The sequence below is a fragment of the Siphateles boraxobius genome, unplaced genomic scaffold, assembly GCF_051911475.1.
Source record: "Siphateles boraxobius isolate OS27281-9 unplaced genomic scaffold, OSU_SipBor_1 25, whole genome shotgun sequence".
NCBI lineage: Eukaryota > Metazoa > Chordata > Actinopteri > Cypriniformes > Leuciscidae > Siphateles > Siphateles boraxobius.
The window spans coordinates 34450992-34470605 of NW_027508866.1; the positions used below are offsets into that span (position 1 = coordinate 34450992).

General features: G+C 36.2%; 2 protein-coding genes across 2 annotated transcripts; both read left to right on the top strand.

Annotated features, from left to right (window-relative positions):
• The first annotated feature begins 319 nt into the window (after positions 1–319).
• spina (spindlin a) lies at positions 320–14735 on the top strand. The gene is made up of 6 exons (XM_077243708.1): positions 320–581; positions 6503–6808; positions 6916–6964; positions 8100–8353; positions 10171–10404; positions 11781–14735. The coding sequence occupies exons 2-6, from the start codon at positions 6757–6759 to the stop codon at positions 11978–11980; spliced, it is 789 nt and encodes a 262-aa protein (XP_077099823.1). The 5' UTR covers positions 320–581; positions 6503–6756; the 3' UTR covers positions 11981–14735.
• Positions 14736–16292: 1557 nt separating this feature from the next.
• Positions 16293–18757, top strand: nxnl2 (nucleoredoxin like 2). Its single transcript, XM_077243709.1, has 2 exons — positions 16293–16821; positions 17468–18757. The coding sequence occupies exons 1-2, from the start codon at positions 16520–16522 to the stop codon at positions 17634–17636; spliced, it is 471 nt and encodes a 156-aa protein (XP_077099824.1). The 5' UTR covers positions 16293–16519; the 3' UTR covers positions 17637–18757.
• Positions 18758–19614: the final 857 nt, after the last annotated feature.

Genomic DNA, 19614 nt, shown 5'->3' on the forward strand with positions numbered 1-19614 from the left:
ACAAAAGTAAAGAGGTAGTGCATCTTGTTAACTCACTTCAAATCTTAATAAACAACATAATATTTCACACTGTCCATCATATTATTGCTATTTTTAGTTAATTTATCATATTTATTTCTTAAGAAGAGAAAAAACTACATAGCCCTTCAAACTATATAAAACAGACTGCCTGGTTCATTAGTGAATTTATAAACTCATTTTCATATAAAGTGTAGCACCGTCCAGCCCATAATATTACAGACTTTATTGTCTATTGTCAGTGGATTTTTGAAGGGGACAGTCATGTCGCAGTGCCTGCGCATGCGCACATATCCTCGCCGAGTCAAACCGAAAGCGGTCGAAGAAAAACGATGGGAAACGGTCGGCAGCGCACTATTTGGCAGGAAGGTTTCCCGCGCAGCGCCAACGGTGTCCGACCCGGAGCACTTTGTGGCATCGGGGGAGGGGAGGGAAAGAGCTCGGCCGCATTCGGGGCCGCCTGCGCTCATCAAACGCTTCTCATTGAACACACAGTGAGGCAGAGCTGGAGTGGAAATATTCTTTATGCCGCAATATGCGTGAATTTCTATAATAAACCCGGGGTAAGCGAGCACCCATGCCATAAATGCCACATTTATCTATTGCACTTGAATAAAAGGCGAAATGCGACAAGATTAAGCTCAAATCTGCAGTGGAGGCAGTAAAGGGGTTTTGGGGGCGAGCTGTGGGGACGCTTGATTCAGAAGGTTCTATTGAAAATGCGTTTCTTGTGCTTCCTTTGTTTCTGCTGCGGGATTGTAAATAAGAGCTTGAGCCAAAATGGCGGCTGGAGCCGTTGAGCTGAGTCGAGCTATGAGCTATTGCACTGCGTTTAGTCACACAAATAAGACGGTTTTTATAATTCCTGACTGTTTTCTGGCTTTATATCCCTCTTGGATGCTGTCGTAGCAATTAGAATAAGACATTTGCCTGCGTTTGTGAAGAATTGTTAGTGTTTTACGAGGATAGTTAGCGAAATTGAGTCAGTTAGCTAGATAGATTTGAATATTTTAAATGACAAAATGCGATTTTTATTAATAAAACGCGTGTTTATTGTTAATGTTGGACTTGTGTTGGTTGTTTAATGGCTGAATACTGTGTTTTTGATATGTGATGGTATCTTCAGACTGCCAGTTAGCTATTATCTGTAAGGCTTTTTCTTAAAAAAAAAAGAGGATGGTTTCATACACTTGCAAGCCCAGATACAAATTATTCATGTGTGTGTACTTTTCCATTTCCACTATAACTAGACAACTTGCAGTGCTGCTTGTCATCTTGCTTGTTAATGGCAGCACTGAAACCCAATCTGGCCAAGTGATCTCACTGCATTGTTGAAGGTTCTGGCCAGTTTGAAATGTAAGGTCTTGAATTCATTAGTCTCATCTGATGCTCAATGATCAGGTTGCATTGAGAAAGTCTGCTGAATTTCCATGAGGAACAATGACATGAATCATTCTGGGGGTTTGTTTGGAAGGGGGCGGTGGTTCATTTGTATTTCATGACAGTCTCCTGAAGAGTTTTGTAGGGCACCTCTGGAGGATTAATTGATCAATTAGGCTTGTAAAGAAGAGATTACAGCAGAGAAACAGGCACTGCGGTGGGTTTAAGTGCTGGAGAATGTGTGGGTTTGATTTAAGCCTTTTATTTGGGTTCTGATTTGCAATATTATTGTGGACCAACCACCTCAAAAAAAAAGAAGCTAAACTTAATCATTCATATGTATATTTATTTTGTGAGTGTATGTGTGTAAAATTATGGTTATGTACGACATCCAGCTGGACAAGAACATGGGTCATTTATAAAAGGCAACATTTCTGTGTATGTATATATTAATGTTGTAATACTCGAGACTGGTCTCAAGAAATCTTTTTAAAAATGTTGTCTCGACTCCATTTAAATACTTGGTCTTGTCTCGGTCTACTCAGGATTTTTTCTCAAGACCACAACTGTGATGATATCACCTAATTGCTGGTGCATTGTCTGATTTATTTTTTAACATCATTAATGTGATTACATTGTTAACTTATATATAGTAGTTCATGTAGTATTAGTATAACTTAGGCTACTGCTTAAAATGCAATCAAGAACTTATTTCTAATGTGATTTATTTCGTTACTGTTGTGCCGGGTTCTAAATCAGTGCAGGATTTACTCAAATTAAACAAATGTCCCCCAAATTCAAGATAGGATTGCCAAAAAGTACTTGTATGAGATCTTGTTTTTTTATGATATAATATAGGATATTATCAAGCAATATCATAAGAGCAAGAGAGCTGTTTTCACGGATATAAGCACGGTTGCAAAACGTAATATTGATTTTATGCAAACGTTCAATAAACATGAAGTTAATATTAAGTAATATATACATTTAAGACACAATTTTAGGCAAATTTTTGATATTTCGGCAACGAAAGGTTCCAAACGAATCCATAGAAGAACTGTTGTACGTTTTCGACTGGTGTTTCGTTATTCAATGATTGAACTGCTCTGAACAAATCGGTTGAATAAATTATACTCGTTTCTTTTCATATTTAAAAGTAGGCCTATCATTTTGTTGTTCCATCATATTTCAGTATTCAAAATGTTATTTTTAAAACATTAATCTCAACATTATTTATGCAGGTGTAATTGTACCAATGCAAATGCAACCTCTGTGTCACCTTCACCTCAACAAATATTAGATTTGATTGGTAACAACTCTATATAGTGTCTTATTATTCTGGTTGTTTTTATTGATTAAATATAAGACATGTCTCAGACAGTAGAGATGGATCTTTTAGATGATTTTGAGGAGTGCTGATCTTGGTCTTGATTCGGTCTCGGTCTGCTTTGGTCTTGACTCTGCAACACTTGTATATATAGCCTATACATACACACACACACATGCTTATATTATATTTTTTGCCTTTTGTAAGCAACCAATGTTCTTGTCCAGCTGGACAGTGTACCATACTTTTCTAAAACTACCCTTTTCTTTTTCTATCCTTTCCCTGGTTTCACTTGGTCAATCCCATGTTATGAATACTGTTCAATAACATCATTTTTCTGCGTCATTGAGCTGTAAATTCCCTTTCTTCAATTGCATTCAGCATTGTCTGAAGCTGCCATTATGGCCGCCACTGGCCAACATTTGATACAGCTCAGTACTTTTGCCTCTACCGCTAAAATATATTAGATTCTGGTACGCTGGGAAATGCGTACAGAATTGCTTCATCATCCATGTGCAGGTATTCAACACAGCACGACTGAGTTCAGTTATAGCCAAGATTTTGACATGCTGGAAATTCATTATCATAGATGTATACTTTAGCCAGAAATAAAACACATTTTCCACCTAGATGATCATTACTGTAATGTGACAAAGAATAAATAAATTATGTATCATGTTGGTATTAGATGTGTTGCCTTTAATTGATGCTGATTTAAATAAAAAATGTTGCATTGCAGTAATTCAATGTAATACAGCAAAAATACTGTGTTAGAGTAAGAATCTAATGAGAACCACCTTTGAAAATAATGAGAATTACAATAAATACTTGTGGATACTCTAAAAAGAGTTTGTAAGAGAAACATGAAGGATATTGTACATGTATGAGAGAAACATGAAGGATATTGTAAATAGAGCCCGACCGATATATCGGCGAGCCGATATTATCGGCCGATTTTAGGCATTTTCTTAACTATCGGTATCGGCATTTATAATGGCCGATAAATGAATATTTTAAAAAATGCGGGTACGGTGATTCATGTAAGGGTGGCGCTGCCAATAAAGCACCTAAAAGCTGTCACAAGAACTGGCAAAAATAATGATTATGAATACAAAAAATATAGCAAGGAGACATTTTAATTGTTTATTAATAAACAAGTGTTTTCAGTCAGTGTCAGCCAAAGATGAAGTTGACGATGCTGACTCGCGATCTTCAGTGAGCACGCGCCAGAGAGAAATGCACATTTCATACGATTACATGAGTCTGTCTGTCTTTCGTTTTGAATTGTTCTGTTTAAAAGTAGACATTTCAATATAGATATATTTCAATTCTCAGGTCTATACGCTGAGTTTCGGTTCATGAGACGAGCTCCAGTTCACCCGCAGGCGCCTCCGTGTCGAGATTATCTATCGTCTGCTAAATTTACTTCTTATAAATTAAATCCAGGCAAATGGCTGATGAAACATTGATTAAAATTAAGATACAATTAATACAAAACGAAATTCACTTTGAAACGAAAGGTTTTGTGCTTTCTGTTTGATGTCTATGTGAAAGTTTCAAAGCATTAGTGCCGCTTTCAGAGCGCTCACGTCCATAGTGCTGAACTGTCGCGTCTGTAACATTGTTTTTTCCTCATAAATGCAAACACGAAAAATAAAATAAAATAAAATAAAATGAATATTTTATGTAGCCTGTGGAGACTGAGAGCCAACCCTTCTTCATCCGGTGGGTAGTAGCCTACTTGTGATTTGCGCAGTGTAATTCACAGAATTGATTTCTCTGCTACAAGCCTCTGTCACGTATTGTGTGAGCTTGTGAGTATTGCAAGCGCGCAGCTGAGAAGTCCTGATTATATTGTCTGCTATATTTAGGCCTTCTACTTATTTATTAAGGCAATTGGTTGATGAAACATTGATTAAAATGCGTCGCGCGAGCGATCTCCGACAGTAAACTGATTCTGCTTTGTCTAGGGTAAACAGCTGTTGCGACGCGAGCAGTAACGGCCGCGTCCGGTGTAGACACAGCGTTAAAGCTCATTCTGCCTGATAACGCTACGTTACAACATCAAGCAATATTCCAAAAATGTATATAATTATAACACTTTATATAGGGCCATTTTGCATTAAGAGTAGCCTAGTTTCACGTTTAGTACATTTTGCTTACTAATTATTTAAAATAGTATAAAAGTACTGTACATATGTAATTAAAAACGTTTTCATTATGATATTATTCATTTTACTTTAGTAAAAAGATCTGAGTTCTTCCTCCACTGGTAGAGATTAGAGGAATTAAGAGTAAAAATAGAAGATAATAAGGTTTTGTCAGTGACACTTTTTATATATTTATTGATACAAGTTATGACTAAATTAAAAGACAAAGTCGTCGTTAGTGAAGATTATGCAACAGTATTTAGAACATAATATAATATAATATAACATGCAATGCAAACTAGTTTGGTTACAGCTCAGCTGTATAATTCTAATTCTATCATTCCCCCTGCCTCCATTACATATCTGTGTCACACAAGTGTTTGATTACCACATTTGAGTGATCATTGCAAAACGTGTTTATAAAATATATTTATTCTGTTTATAGCTACTGTGTAAAGTACCCATCAAAAGTTTGTACACACCAATAGGAAAGTGTCCAAACTTTTGACTGGTATACTGTACTATAATACACATAAATAATATTGCTACTGTATTATAATATGCACATAAATAATATCGGCCGATATATCGGTATCGGGCTTTTTTTACTCCCAAATATCGGTATCGGCATCGGCCCCCAAAAATCCATATCGGTCGGGCTCTAATTGTAAATCTATTGAGGAAAGGCATTGCTCAAAAACTTTGGCATCATCTCGCCACCTTTATCTATGAGTAACATGGCAGCATGCTGTGCAAAGGAGGACTTACCTTGAAGTTAGTGTTACTAGTGCTCGTTATTTTCATTGGAGATACAGACTGTAAAATTGAAAATGGAAGCAGTATTATTATTTGAGACCAGCTGTGTTGGAAAAGAGTATTTTCATGCATTAAAGCATGTTGTAGTTGGATTGCACTTGGTCATGTTCGTGTGCAATGGACTGTTGTATTAAACCTGAGGTCTGGTTTTGATTTAGCTGGACGGTCTGGTAGAACGACGTCGTGTAAGGAAGCCTCGAGCTCCCTGTGCTTGTAGTGTACTCCTGTTGTGTTGTATAACAGCGTCTGCTTGGCTTTCTGAGTAATGCAAGTCTCATGTCATGGCTGATCTGCTCTGCTTTCTTTGGTATTTTGAGTGTCCGGATGTCAGAAGCAGTAAATGGGTGCATATTTTAATAAATGCTAATTTACAAAGCACAAACCTTTACGTGCGGTTGACATTTAAAGCAAGACACCCCAGATGAATGAGGTAAAACATTTAAGTAATAGATATTACAGTGTTTACTTGATTGATTGCTTGCATTAAAAATTAAATCTAATTTAAAATATGTAGTAATTTGCATACATTTCCAGAACAGAAATCTGAACGTTGGATAACGCCAGGTTCAAAATTCCAGGTTCATTATGTTGAGATTTTAGAGTTTATGGGTGGGAATGTAATGGAAGTCAATGTGATCCGAAACATTACCAACATTCTTCACAAAGACAAATCGCTTTCAATTTGACTCATTAACGTGGAGGTTCATCACTTCGATTCATTGGTTACTGGGAAGTTAAAATGTGACCGTTTACATTCCCTGAGTGATTTCTAAATGTTTAAGCTGATGTTCTTTATTTCTTTCTTTTTTAGGTTGCTGAAGCCCTTCCAAAGGAGGTCTGGATCAGTACCCATCTGCGCGGGCCCTGAGTGGCCTGGCACGACCCATCGGGGCATCGGGGGGAACCATATATTACATGCCAGCAGCTTTTGTTTTTTTTTGGACTGCCCCCTTTAGGTTTATCCCCCATCTTCCTTTCCCCTGATACTCTTTCCTTCATCCGAAAGAGTAAGAGGATATTTTCACCCTAGTGTGGCAGCCGGGCTGCTCCCCCACACACCGATGAATGAAGACCCCATTCGGGAAGAACGCGGCCCAGAGATCCAGAGCTGATGCAGGTTAGAACGCCTTTGATTGGATGCTTGATTTTGGATGACCCTCTTGAAGATCATCGTCTGAAATCTGTTTTTAATATGAGCTGTATTTGCTGTCTCTGTGATCGAAGGGCATCCTGGTGTCTCTGCAAATATGATGAAGAAAAAGAATTCTCATAAGTAAGTGTTATTTGCTTGTGTTTTAGGGCATGTATTAAATTACATTATATTATCAGTATTTTTACAATTCTACACATATTGATCAAATTATTGATTATAATCAGAGTTAAGTATTGGGTGAAAGATAATTGTTTTATTTGTTTGTGTTGTAGGGCTTAATGTCTGGATATTAATGATATTATATTATTTTATTGTATTAATTATTTTAAAATACTACACAAATACTGATCATAATGAATATAACACTTATGAATTCAATTATTATCAGAGTTAAATATTAGGTTAAGAATATTTTTTTATTTTCTTGTGTTTTAAGGCTGAATATGTGAATTAGTTATTGATTGATTATTTTTTTAAATGTTACACCTATTGATCATTATTATAAATATAACATTAATGAATTTAATAGTCAAAATGTTCAGATTTAGTTTTGGTGCTAATTTATTATATATTTTTATATTATTAATATATTTTTTAAATAAGCTCATTGATCATAGTAATAACATATATTAATTTAATATTTATCATTATCAGAGGTAAATATTAGTTAAAGTGTGTGTGTGTGTGTTTTTTTTTTTTTCCTTGTGTTTCAGGGCTAAATATATGAGCATGCATTTTAATTATATTTATATTTTCTTTTTTTGCACATTAGTCATATTAAATAAAACATTTATGAATTTAATAATCATCATTACCAGAGTTAAATATTCAGTGAAGCATATTTTTTTATATTCTTGTATTTTAGGGCTGAATTTGAATTCAATTATTATATTATAATATATTATTTAGATTTTTTTTTATGTTTAGTAGTGCATATTAATCATAATAAATTAACAATTATGGATTTAATGATCATCATTATCAGAGTTAAATATTAGGTGAAGCGTTAAAATGATTTACTAAAGAGTGCATTTATTTATTTTAGTTGGATTTATGGATTTTAGAATAATTTCTCCGTGTTTGAGATGGAATCTGTTTGACTATCACACCCAATACCATACGGATGCTGTGTTTTTGTTGTCGTCTTTTTGTGTGCTCTTGTTGTTGAAATGATTCGCTTCACCTTTAAACTAGTTCAAAAAGTTTTAAATGTGTCATTAAACAGATGTTAATGCTGATATCTGACGATTCACAGGAAACACAAAAGCAGCGTAGGGCCCACCAAAGCAGTGGCTCAGCCCAGGCGTAACATCGTGGGCTGTCGTATCCAGCACATCTGGAAGGAGGGCAGCGGTGCGGCGTCGCAGTGGAAAGGGACCGTGTTAGACCAGGTGCCCGTCAACCCCTCGCTCTACCTGATTAAATATGACGGCTTTGACTGCGTCTACGGCCTGGAGCTGCATAAAGACGAGAGGGTGCAAGGACTCGAGGTTCTGCCAGACAGACTAGGTACGTCTGTTTGATTTCATTTTATTGACCGCAGACGGTTACACTTTACAATAAGGTTCATTAGTTAATGTATTCACTAACAATGAGCAAAACATTTGTTACAGTATTTATTAATCTTTGTTAATGTTAGTTAATAAAAACACCGCTGTTAATTGTTTGTTCATGTTAGTTCACAGTGCATTAACTAATGTTAACATTAACAACTTTTGATTTTAATAACGTATTAGTAAATGTTAGAATTAATATTAACTAAGATTAATAAATGCTGAAGTAGTTTTGTTCATTCTTAGTTCATGTTAACTAAGGTAGTTAACTAATGAGCCTTATTATAAAGTGTTACCCACCAGACATAGACAGAAAAGAGTTTAACTGTAGGGCATTATTAATGAATAATAATGCAGTTGGTCAGCAATGAGCAGAAAATAAATTTTATTTAATTATTACATCATACTAATATTTTTAAAATGCTGTACTCATAATTAGAAATAGAATACTACTTGCTTGTGTGTTAGGGCCGAATTTGTGAATGTGAATTTATTATAATATTAATATTTTTAAAATGTTGCACTCATATTGATCATAATAAATATTCTTCTCAAACACAAAATATCCATCAGCTAATATTCAATGCTGGTTCAACATCAAACAAACTCTTATTGAAATATGTTCTGGTGTTTAATTCAGTTGAAAGGACTGTAAAGAGGGGGTTTACAGTTCTTTGACCCAGGACCAGAGATGATGAAAGAAGACCAGGAGTCGTGAGGTTCAATCAAAGAGTAATATTTACTGAAGAATAGTTTGCAGTTAAATTGGTAGAGCCAGCGTCAAAGTCTCACGAGGAGGTCGCAAGTTAACTCTACCTTACATGAAAATCGTACACCAGTTATACTGTTTCCAAGGGCATACATTACATAAACATTCACTTCTGATTGGCTCAGAGGACATAAAGTCTAAACAATTACACATAGATAGAAGGGTACGTTGACATCAATCAAGATAGCTGTCATCCAAGTCACGAAGATCCAGTAATGACGTCGGAGGGCCCATCGAAAAGCGTCATGAGACCAGCCACCCTGTGTCATGAAACCTGCAACATACTGATAAAACCTTCCATCCTCAGAGAGAAGAAATAACAATTACTTTACTTCTTGAGAGATATATGTATGAAAGAAGTAAAACCAATCATAGAATCGTACAGAAATTGACCCCTGTTCGTTAATAGGGTCAGCAGAGAAACATGATCATATGATAAGGGTTTTCTTTAAGTTTAACACACTCATTAGTATACATACGGACAAAAAGCCTGTATTTAATGTTCTCGCTCAGGGCCACAGAAGATTAGTCACAGACATCAGAAGACATTCATGAAAGATAGGCATTCAACCAACATTCAGGAAAGATGTGCATTCAACAAAAGTATGAATAAAAACTATATGTGAATCACTTATTGCGTATAGGAATGATTATATAACTTGATTCGTGCTTATTATAGTAATAATGTAATCATAAAAAAGGATATACATATCGTTGAATTGAAGAGGCAAGGGATTCTGACCCCAACCCTTCACAGTTATGATCAATACATGATGTAGGCTGGATTCTCTCCAACATGAGCTCTAAAGCTCAATATGTCTTCAGTATCTCTGACATCGGATGACACCTGAATGTGGACTTTTACAACATGGCTTACTTTCATGCACGGTTATAAACACGTGCACTGCTTTTTGAGTGAATTATTGTTCCCAGATTTACTGCCGTGGATGATGTTTCCGATCCTGCCACTCATCGTTTGTCTTGCTTTCTCGCACATCTTTCAGCGTCGACACGCATCAGCGACGCCCACCTGGCCGACACCATGATCGGCAAAGCTGTGGAGCACATGTTCGAGACGGAGGATGGCACTAAGAACGAGTGGAGGGGAATGGTTCTAGCCCGGGCGCCCATCATGAACACGTGGTTTTACATCACGTATGAGAAAGACCCTGTGCTCTACATGTATCAGCTGCTCGATGACTATAAAGACGGAGATTTGAGGATCATGCCAGACTCTAGTAAGTGTTTTTTCAGTGGTGCTGATCATCTAAATTGAGTGTCTTTAAATGGTAACTGGTCTTTAAATTTGACTCTTTGAAATCTCTAAATGAACCGTTAATAGCAGTGATAGACCAATATGGGTTTTTCAGTGGATGATGGCAATATAGATATTTTAAGAATTGCCCATGTCTGATAAAATGCTGCAATATACATACATGCATGCATACAGAAAACTTTTTCTTTTCCAGCCACTCTGGCTAGTGGTTTTCCACAGTTACTAGTAGCTACGTAGCATTTTCACAGGCCACAATTCTGGCATTGATACCGTGGGAAAAAACTGCCATATAGATATTTTAAATATTATCTTATAATTTGGCGGGTGCTGTCACTTTATGACCTGATGCACAAATCCATTATACTGTTACACATGCTTTTGATTTCTCAAGTATTTACATTCAGTTAAAGGGGACATATAATGCCATTTTTGTACAAGCTAATATGATTCTTTGGGGTCTAAATTAAAAGTTTGTAATATACTTTAATTAAAAATTCTCATTAGTATTGTAAGAAAACAAACTCAGCCACTGCGTCTTCAGCGGATCGGATTTAGGAACATTAAAATGACTGCTGTGTTCCTTATTGTACCCAAGAATAGAACACCACTTCGCTTAGACTGCATTCTGCTCATAGACAGTGCTACAGCGTACTTTTCGGCACGACACCGGTCTGCGCGGACTATGATTGACAGCTCGCTCACGAGCGAGGGCGGGTGTGTGTTGAAACGCTGCTGTCAATCAACAATCGTGGGAGGGGGAACGGCTCAATTTAAGGCATGGGAAAACATAAGGAGATTAAAACAAAAACACTGGATGGATTTGTATCATGATGGTTGTGTACAGGCACTGCCAACACACATTTCAGTATAATCAACTTGTAAAAGTGCATGTACCATTATATGACCCCTTTAAAGCATTACTGACTGTGTTTATGTGAATACTTGCCAAGGCCCGGCATTTTGACATTATTTTGTGTGTATTTGACTGTTTAAGCGGAATAAGCTACGGAAAAATAACAGAATTTAGTACTGAGAGGCGGCTTTATGTGAGAACACTTTGGGTGTGAGCAGAGGTGGACAAAGTACACAACTTCCTTACTTGAGTGTTATATCTATAAATATATATATTCGCCATTTCAATGGATAAAAAAAAACGTACAATTGAAAGACAAAATGTATTTTAATTGTAGTTTCTTTTCATTTTTAGAAATTGTCAATTACATAATATTCAGTGATTTGTGTGCTGAGTAGTTAAATGGTGCGCCATATTTGATCCGTTTTTATCTTTTTAAAGAGTCATTTATATCTAGATTTAATAATTCTTCCCATGCGTTGCAGACGACTCGCCCCCTGCGGAGCGTGAGCCCGGAGAGGTCGTGGACAGCCTTGTGGGGAAGCAGGTGGAATATGCCAAAGAGGACGGCTCTAAACGAACTGGCATGGTTATTCATCAGGTGGAAGCCAAGCCCTCCGTCTACTTCATCAAGTTTGATGACGACTTTCACATTTACGTCTATGACCTGGTGAAAACATCGTAGGCAGCGAAACGCCCCGCGGGACGAGGAGAGAGGGGGTGGAGTTTCACGTAACCATGTGATTCACACAAACGTTTTTGCCAAAAGTTCTTTCAAAACATTTCTTGTAACATCTCCTGGAAATGGAATGGTGGATTACCACTAGTCAAGTGTCTCTTATTGTTGTAGGGTGAACAGACATCACATCCCCCGACATACACGTAGCTTCATATTTCAGAGGTTCGTCTCGAGCATTTCCCATTTCTGTCGTTATTACGAAGACGTGACGTCATGTTCACCGGGAAAAGCCCGGAGGTCGCGTCTGGCCGTTAGAGTAACAACGTTCTGGGCTGCATCGGACGTTCAAGCGTTCATCGGTTGGACTGTTACAGCTCTGAAATTCAAGCTATCCTTGGAGAAAAGTCACAACTAAAGTTGGGAAAAATGCACAAGGTGTTCATCATTTCAAACGTGAGAAACACAGGGGCCCATGAAGGATGTGGCGTGAAAAAAGTGTGCATAAAAGTGCCAGGAGGTGAGGGCCGGAGGTCGGCGGTAGAAAGTGCCCTGGGAAAATGTTCCCGTTTTGTCTGTAAACAAGATACGCCGCTGTCCTTGATATCTTCGCAGTTTTAACCCTCCGTCTTGTAGCTCATGCACTCACCTTTGCCAGAACTGCGCACACAAGCTCTGCTGTCATTTGTGTGAAAAGAAACCCCATGTCTTGTTTTTATGTATATTGCTTCCTACTTTTTATTTTATATACATACGTATATATATATATATATATATAAACGTTTATCATCACCTCGAGTAAATTCTAATGCAGTTTTTATTATCTCAAGCACTGAATTTAGAGGAAATCAGAGACTTGTCTTTCTCCCCTGTTTTATTTACAGTGAATTACCACTTTTTACCACGTAATATAACGTTAATATGAACGTTTATTTCACTTTTGGGCTTCATTAAACGTAAAAAAAAAAAAAAGCCCACTTATCATCTATCAGATTGCATAGTGTGGACATTTTCTCTTGGGTATTATCATTGTTATGGTGTAGATAAATGGGTTTGTGTTTTAGCACACGAATTTGTCTTTTTAGCGCTAAGAATCGTACGGTTACCCAATGCCCCAAAGTATTTAGTGATGTTACAAAAACTAATCGCACAAAGTATTTAATCCCATACCAGTTAGAAAAATGCTGATGCAATAATGAAGAGAGCATTCAGGAAATTTTTTGCAAACCATGCACCCTGTGACTTTTGCGTTATTTTTCATTACATTCTTTAATCACTTTGCCTCTCTGCGAGCCTAAAACATTTGTGCCTCGATATTGACTGTCTTGGTTCCAGTATCATTTTGTGTTTGTTTTTTTACATGTGTGTTTTGTCTGGAGGTTTGTGTGTTCCCATTAGACTTGTACGAATTGACTGGAAGGCCCCCTCCAAGGAATGTTACTATGTTTAAAGAAGCCCTCTCAGCTACATGTGTTCTGCATTATTTCAGCATTTTGTGCTGCTGCGTTTCTTCTTTCAGTTACAGCGTTCCTGTTTTAACACTTCACACTCGGCCGCTCCCGATACATCAAGCTCAAGCGGACGGGTGGCAGAGATCCGCTGTTCTGCAGTTGATGTGCAACACTAGAAGGGTGACACCAAGAAATGCACAGGTCATATTTCTCTCCAAAATCAAATCAAACAAATAAATAGACATTGTAATGTGCAAACAAAATTGCTTTTATTTTCATGACATTTAAGCACATTGAAATTCTCATTCTCTAATGTGAAAAAAAAACCTTTACTGTAATGCATTAATACTGTAAAAATCCTGTCCAGGCACTCTGATTCTTTATCAGCATATGTCTAAATCTTTCCATGAAGTATGAATACCTTAAATCATTATTTTGAGGTTGAGTTGAATTGTGATGAAGATGTAAATACAATTGCTAAAAATTATATATATATGTACTGTCAAATTGATTAATCGCATCTAACATAAAAGTTTTTGGTTACATAATGTGTTTGTGTATATATGTGTGTGTGTGTGGGTGACAGACACGCGCGCATATATATATATATATATATATATATATATAACACGATTAATCGATTTGACAGCCTTATATATAAAATGATTTTCGGGTGAAATGCGACCTAGACATTTCTTGATGCTTTTCATAAGGTTCACCCAGCAAAGTGCATAACGATATTTGTGATTCTCCATGTTTTGACCTTGAAACCTTAATGCAGGTGACCCGCTCGGCTTGGCAAAAAAGCCGCGGCGCTCAACAAATACAGTGATCTTAACGCAGGGGTAAAGTTTTGTCCTGGGACTGTTCTACTTTTCCTTCTCAAACGAGAGCTAGGTCACTATTTGGAGGCGTACGGGTCCTCACTCCAGCTACATGCGCTCGCCGGCGCTAGAGTTGTGTCTTATTCAAGTGGACAACGGATGTGTCAATATGCAAACGAAACCCTCAGAAAAGACATACTCATGGGATTGGCCTTTTACATGTACCTTCTGTTGTAATGTACTGTGTTTTGATGTCAGGTCGACGTGGGAAATTTACAACGGAGAAAAAAAATACGATGAAAACTAGACCGTTCTTTTTGCATGATATGAGTAGAGTTGTTCTCGTATGTTAGTGTGATGCATGTGTACCTGTCTTTTTATTTCGGCTATTTGTTCCCTAAATGAAAGGTTCTGTTTATTGTGTTGCTAATTGTGACGTTTCGGTTCTGGTTCTGAATCCATTTCTAAGTAAAAACAATAAGTATTTAATTTTCTGCTATATGCTCTATAAGAACAAATGCACTGGTGTTGTGTGTGGCGTGCCAATCGAAGGCAAGGTACCGGTGTTAAACAGCATTTGAGGGATCATATCCTTTTGACACAGTACCACCGTTCTGCTACAGGACAAATTTATTTGTTTCTATGAAGAGTGCCATATTTAACGAAGAAACAGGCCTTATGTGATCGGGACGAAATCAGAAACGAATCTATATGTAGAGCGGGCTAATGTGTGCATGAATCGCATATCTAATTCAACCTTGTAGATACAGAATTAGTGGAAATGCACACTTTAATCTACGTGGAGAGAATCGAACGTATGGTCCCTTTAAGATGCTGTTGCTCTTTAATTACTTTGTATAAAAAAAGAAAAGAATGGACAAAAATGCAGTGCAATTTGATGATTGTTGCAGATACATGTATAGTTCAAATTTCATGTTCTTTCACATAGGTAAATGGCTTCTATTGGACTGAATCTGTTTTTTCCCTCTTTTTTTAACATGTAGATAGGTCATTTTATTTTCATTTAAGTATAAACACATTTTAAAACCTGTTACTTAATTCATTAAGTAATTTTTATAATTATTATGTAAGTCTATCCTTATAAGATTAAAAAAAGTTAATGTGAATGCGTGCGTCTGAATCTTTATCCAAAAAACTTGCCTCTACATGTCATCAACATTGACCAGAAAAAAAATTATATTTAAATCTAGAATATATTAGTGGTTAAAAACGAATAGCTGTTGAGCCTCAAGATCTGTCTTTGAATGTAAATTCTCTGAATTACCCATAAAATATTGTATATTAGAGAACACAAACTGATTTAAATGGGTGGAGAGACCTGAGATTATCGTTAATAATTGCTCGGGCATCTGCTCAACAACACGTTCACCAGTTTCTGTTGACTGTCGAATTTGTGTTCAGTAATTAGAAATTAAAATGTAATACAAAAATTAGGAATTTTTTTTTTGTCCATCATAATTAAGTAGGTCATCCCTCCTCGATCCGACTTTACAATTAATTATCTATAAATTATCTGTCTGTCCATATCTATCCATCTCGTTCTGTCTATATCTCTCATATATCTATTCGTCTGTCTGTTATTCCATCTGTGTATCTATTTATCTGTCTTTCTATCTATATATGTATTTCTATCTACATATGTATCTGCCTTTATATCTATCTATCTATCTATCTATCTCTAATATTATCTACCCATCTCGTTCTGTCTGCCTGTCTCTCTATCTATCCATCCAAGCAAGGGACCAATTTTTTTCATAATGAGGATTTCTTACTATACGGCTAACAACCGTGCACAGAATCTTGGTTGGTTTAATCAAATGTCCATCATAGTTAATTAGGGCGTCACACCTTGATCTGAATTTACAAATAGGTGAACCCTTATCTTAATCATTTTAATTACATTTAGACGTGTCTTGGCAACCACCTAATAAATATTCATGAGCCAAGCCACCTGACCAGCGTCTACTTACTAACGCATCTGTCAGCGAATCAGCGGGCGAACGTCTCGTTGCGTTATTAATATTCATGAGTCAACCTCACCATAGTAGAAAGCTGTTTGTAAATACGCGTCGCTGTAACCAAAGCTGTCAAAGAACTCGCTAGAGTGCGCGGGATCGCAGTAAACATTGAGCAGAGCTGCTTTTCCCTATGTTAAACCTACTTAAGACACTTTTTACGACACATAGCAATACTTTAACAGTAATTTAGGCACTTTCTTAGGTTACCTGGACGCGCAGCTGAGATCCTCAGCGATGGTCGAGGTGTTTTCAGGCAGAACACTCGTGAATAAAGAGGGAGATCTGGTGGATCCAGAGGAAGCTCTCAGGAATAAAGTGGTTGGCCTGTATTTCTCCGCTGGATGGTGTCCACCCTGCCGAGACTTCACTCCGCTGTTGTGTGATTTCTACACGGAGCTGGTGGAGGAGAGCGAGTCTCCTGCACAGTTTGAGATCGTGTTCATATCCTCTGATAAATCCACTGAAGACATGGTGGAGTATTATCATGACATGCACGGGGACTGGCTGGCTCTGTCCTGGACGGATCCATATAAACAGTGAGTTGCCATTGCATGAGTTATTGTGTGGTGAAGTGCCACAGTAACCTTACATTATAGCTCTCAGTCTGTCCCGGATAAGAGGTTTAATGCACACACACTTGGAGGATTATGTTTTCAAAATAGACAGTCTGTGTAGTTTCACTACATGTGTCCCATTATTGCACTAATCAGGTCATGGAAATCTGTGAGTATCTGAAAAAGTAATTTAAAAGTATTGACAGTTCTATAGCATATATAATATAGATAGTCCAAAATATGTTCTGTATTTCTCTGAAGAATTCTTTTTAAAAATCCTTATCCAAAAGGTTTAGGAATCCTGATTTATAATAATACATTAGTATTTAACATGACCATGTTTTAGACTTCATATTAATTGAAAGAGTATATTTGTACTTTTAATCATTTATTTGTCACACTGCAGGAAATATTTAAGCTAGTGAAGGCAAAATTGATGTGTCTGTAATCATTTTAAATCGGAATTTTTTTTGTTTGGTCAAAATAATGGTTCCTTTTATTTGAATTAAATCACATTTAAAGCTGATTCAGACTAGAACAATTGCTTGTTATCTTTTTACCTCAGCTAGCCAGGATCTGTTGATCTGAAGTGTTTGTGATGCTGATGTGTTTTCTGCTGTTTTCCCAGTGAACTCAAGAAGAGATACAACATCACAGCCTTACCAAAGCTGGTCATCGTGAAGGAGAACGGTCAGGTGATCACAGACAAAGGCCGAAAGCAGATCAGAGACCAGGGTCTGGCGTGCTTCAGGAGCTGGCTCGAGGTGGCCGAGATCTTCCAGAACTTTAAAGCCTAGGAATCACGTGGAGGTGTTTCCCAATCACACTGTATTCCCAAGGGCTTTATCTGAATCATTTACCTGCAGAAAAGAGCCTGAACTTTTATATGCAACTGTGTACAATTTACATTTTTTTCAGGTCAGCGATCCACACGACTAGTTAAAAGTTCCAGCCGTGCTACTTTACCAAAGTTAGTAACACTTTACAATAAGGTTTCATTAATAGTTAAGAACTAACAATGAAGAATACTTCTAAAGCACTAATAATCCATTACTAAAATCAAAAGTTATTCATATTGTTTAATGGATCTGAGCTCACATGAACTATAAACAGTTGTATTTTTATTATCTAATTATGTTAACAAAGATTGCTCACTTTTAATTAATGTTAGATAATGCATTATTTAATGTAATCTTATTGTAAAGTGTCACCCTGAAGTTTAACATTATTATTTAATAGTTTCACTCGTAGTGTATTTCAAATTCTTTTGCTACTTATTTTTTTATACAGCTGCTTTTATAAGAATCTATTTATATGGATCTATTTTGGTTAATAAATAAATGCTGTGAATCAATGCATCTTCTCTGATGTTTGTTACTGGAAGAATAGCAGATGTTTACTGGTTCTGTTGTTATGGGTCATCTATGCTTCCTATTCCTCTGTGTCTCATTAAAACACACAGATGTTCCTTCGAGAGTCTCTCAGTTCCCCGTCGGTGTCTGTTTTGCTTTCAGTTGCAAAACACGCAGTAAACCCATTACTTCAGTATGTCAACACCAACGTGACTAATGGAGGAATACTGTGCTGAGAAAAGAGCTGTGGGATTATGATTGCTCATATACCTGACTAAGCAAAGCGTTTGAATTAAGATGAGACTAATCTGCTATTTCAGGGAATAAAACAATTCATATAGTGAATAATAATCAACTAACACAATACCTGTGTTTAATGTAATGAGACCACCCAATACGCACTTACATTTCGTTAAGCATCTGTTATTATATTTTTAAGTAATTATATTTTTATTTAATTATTTCACTGCTGTGTTATGCCACTTTAATCACTTCTCTAAATCTTTTCTGTAGTCACATGTTTTTTGTATGCCTACATGTTATTAATAAATACTACGAATATTAAATCATGAGTCATGACCTCTGGACTGGTTTGGCTGTGTCAATGACACACACACACACTCATTTATGGGCAAATGCCTTGATAGTTTGACCTGAAACCTTCCTAAGTGAAACTATGTCTGTTGCTACAGTACTAACAACTTTCTCAATATATGAAAAGCTTAAAGGTTTGGAAAGGTCATTAAAACCGTATATAAGTTAATATTTTTATGTAATTTTCAAAATATTAAAATGTATCAACTATTTATGTTTTACCAAAGGTATAAGAATCTGTATAGTAGTTTCTATTGTTTTTGTTTTTTTAATTGGATTTGAACAAATGTGTCTCTTGTTAATTTAATAAACTGAGTTAATTGGTTTTGCAGGAGAAGAAAAATGGCAAATGAGAGCTTTCTTGCCATTAAATTCTATAGAATATACATTTTTAAATTAAATATATATTTAAAAATATATAGACAGTCAAAAAAGTATTTATTAAAAATATGAACTATTAAATGTTTCATCACAGTTAATAATATATTTATTAGTGCGATCAAACCGATTAATCGTGATTATCACATCTAACATAAAAGTTAGTAAATATGTGTGTATATATATTTATATTACATACACAGATTACACACATTAACGAGCATATATATATATATACACACACACACACACACATACTTTTATGTTAGATGCGATTAATTGATTTGACAACATATATGTATGTATGTATATATATATATATATATATATATATATATACACACACTGTACCACAGTTTTACCTACTGGCCTAGGCCTAAATAAGTAATTTCTCTGTTTTATATGCAATCATGGACAGGTTTTGAGAGCGTTAGATGATTTCATTTGAACC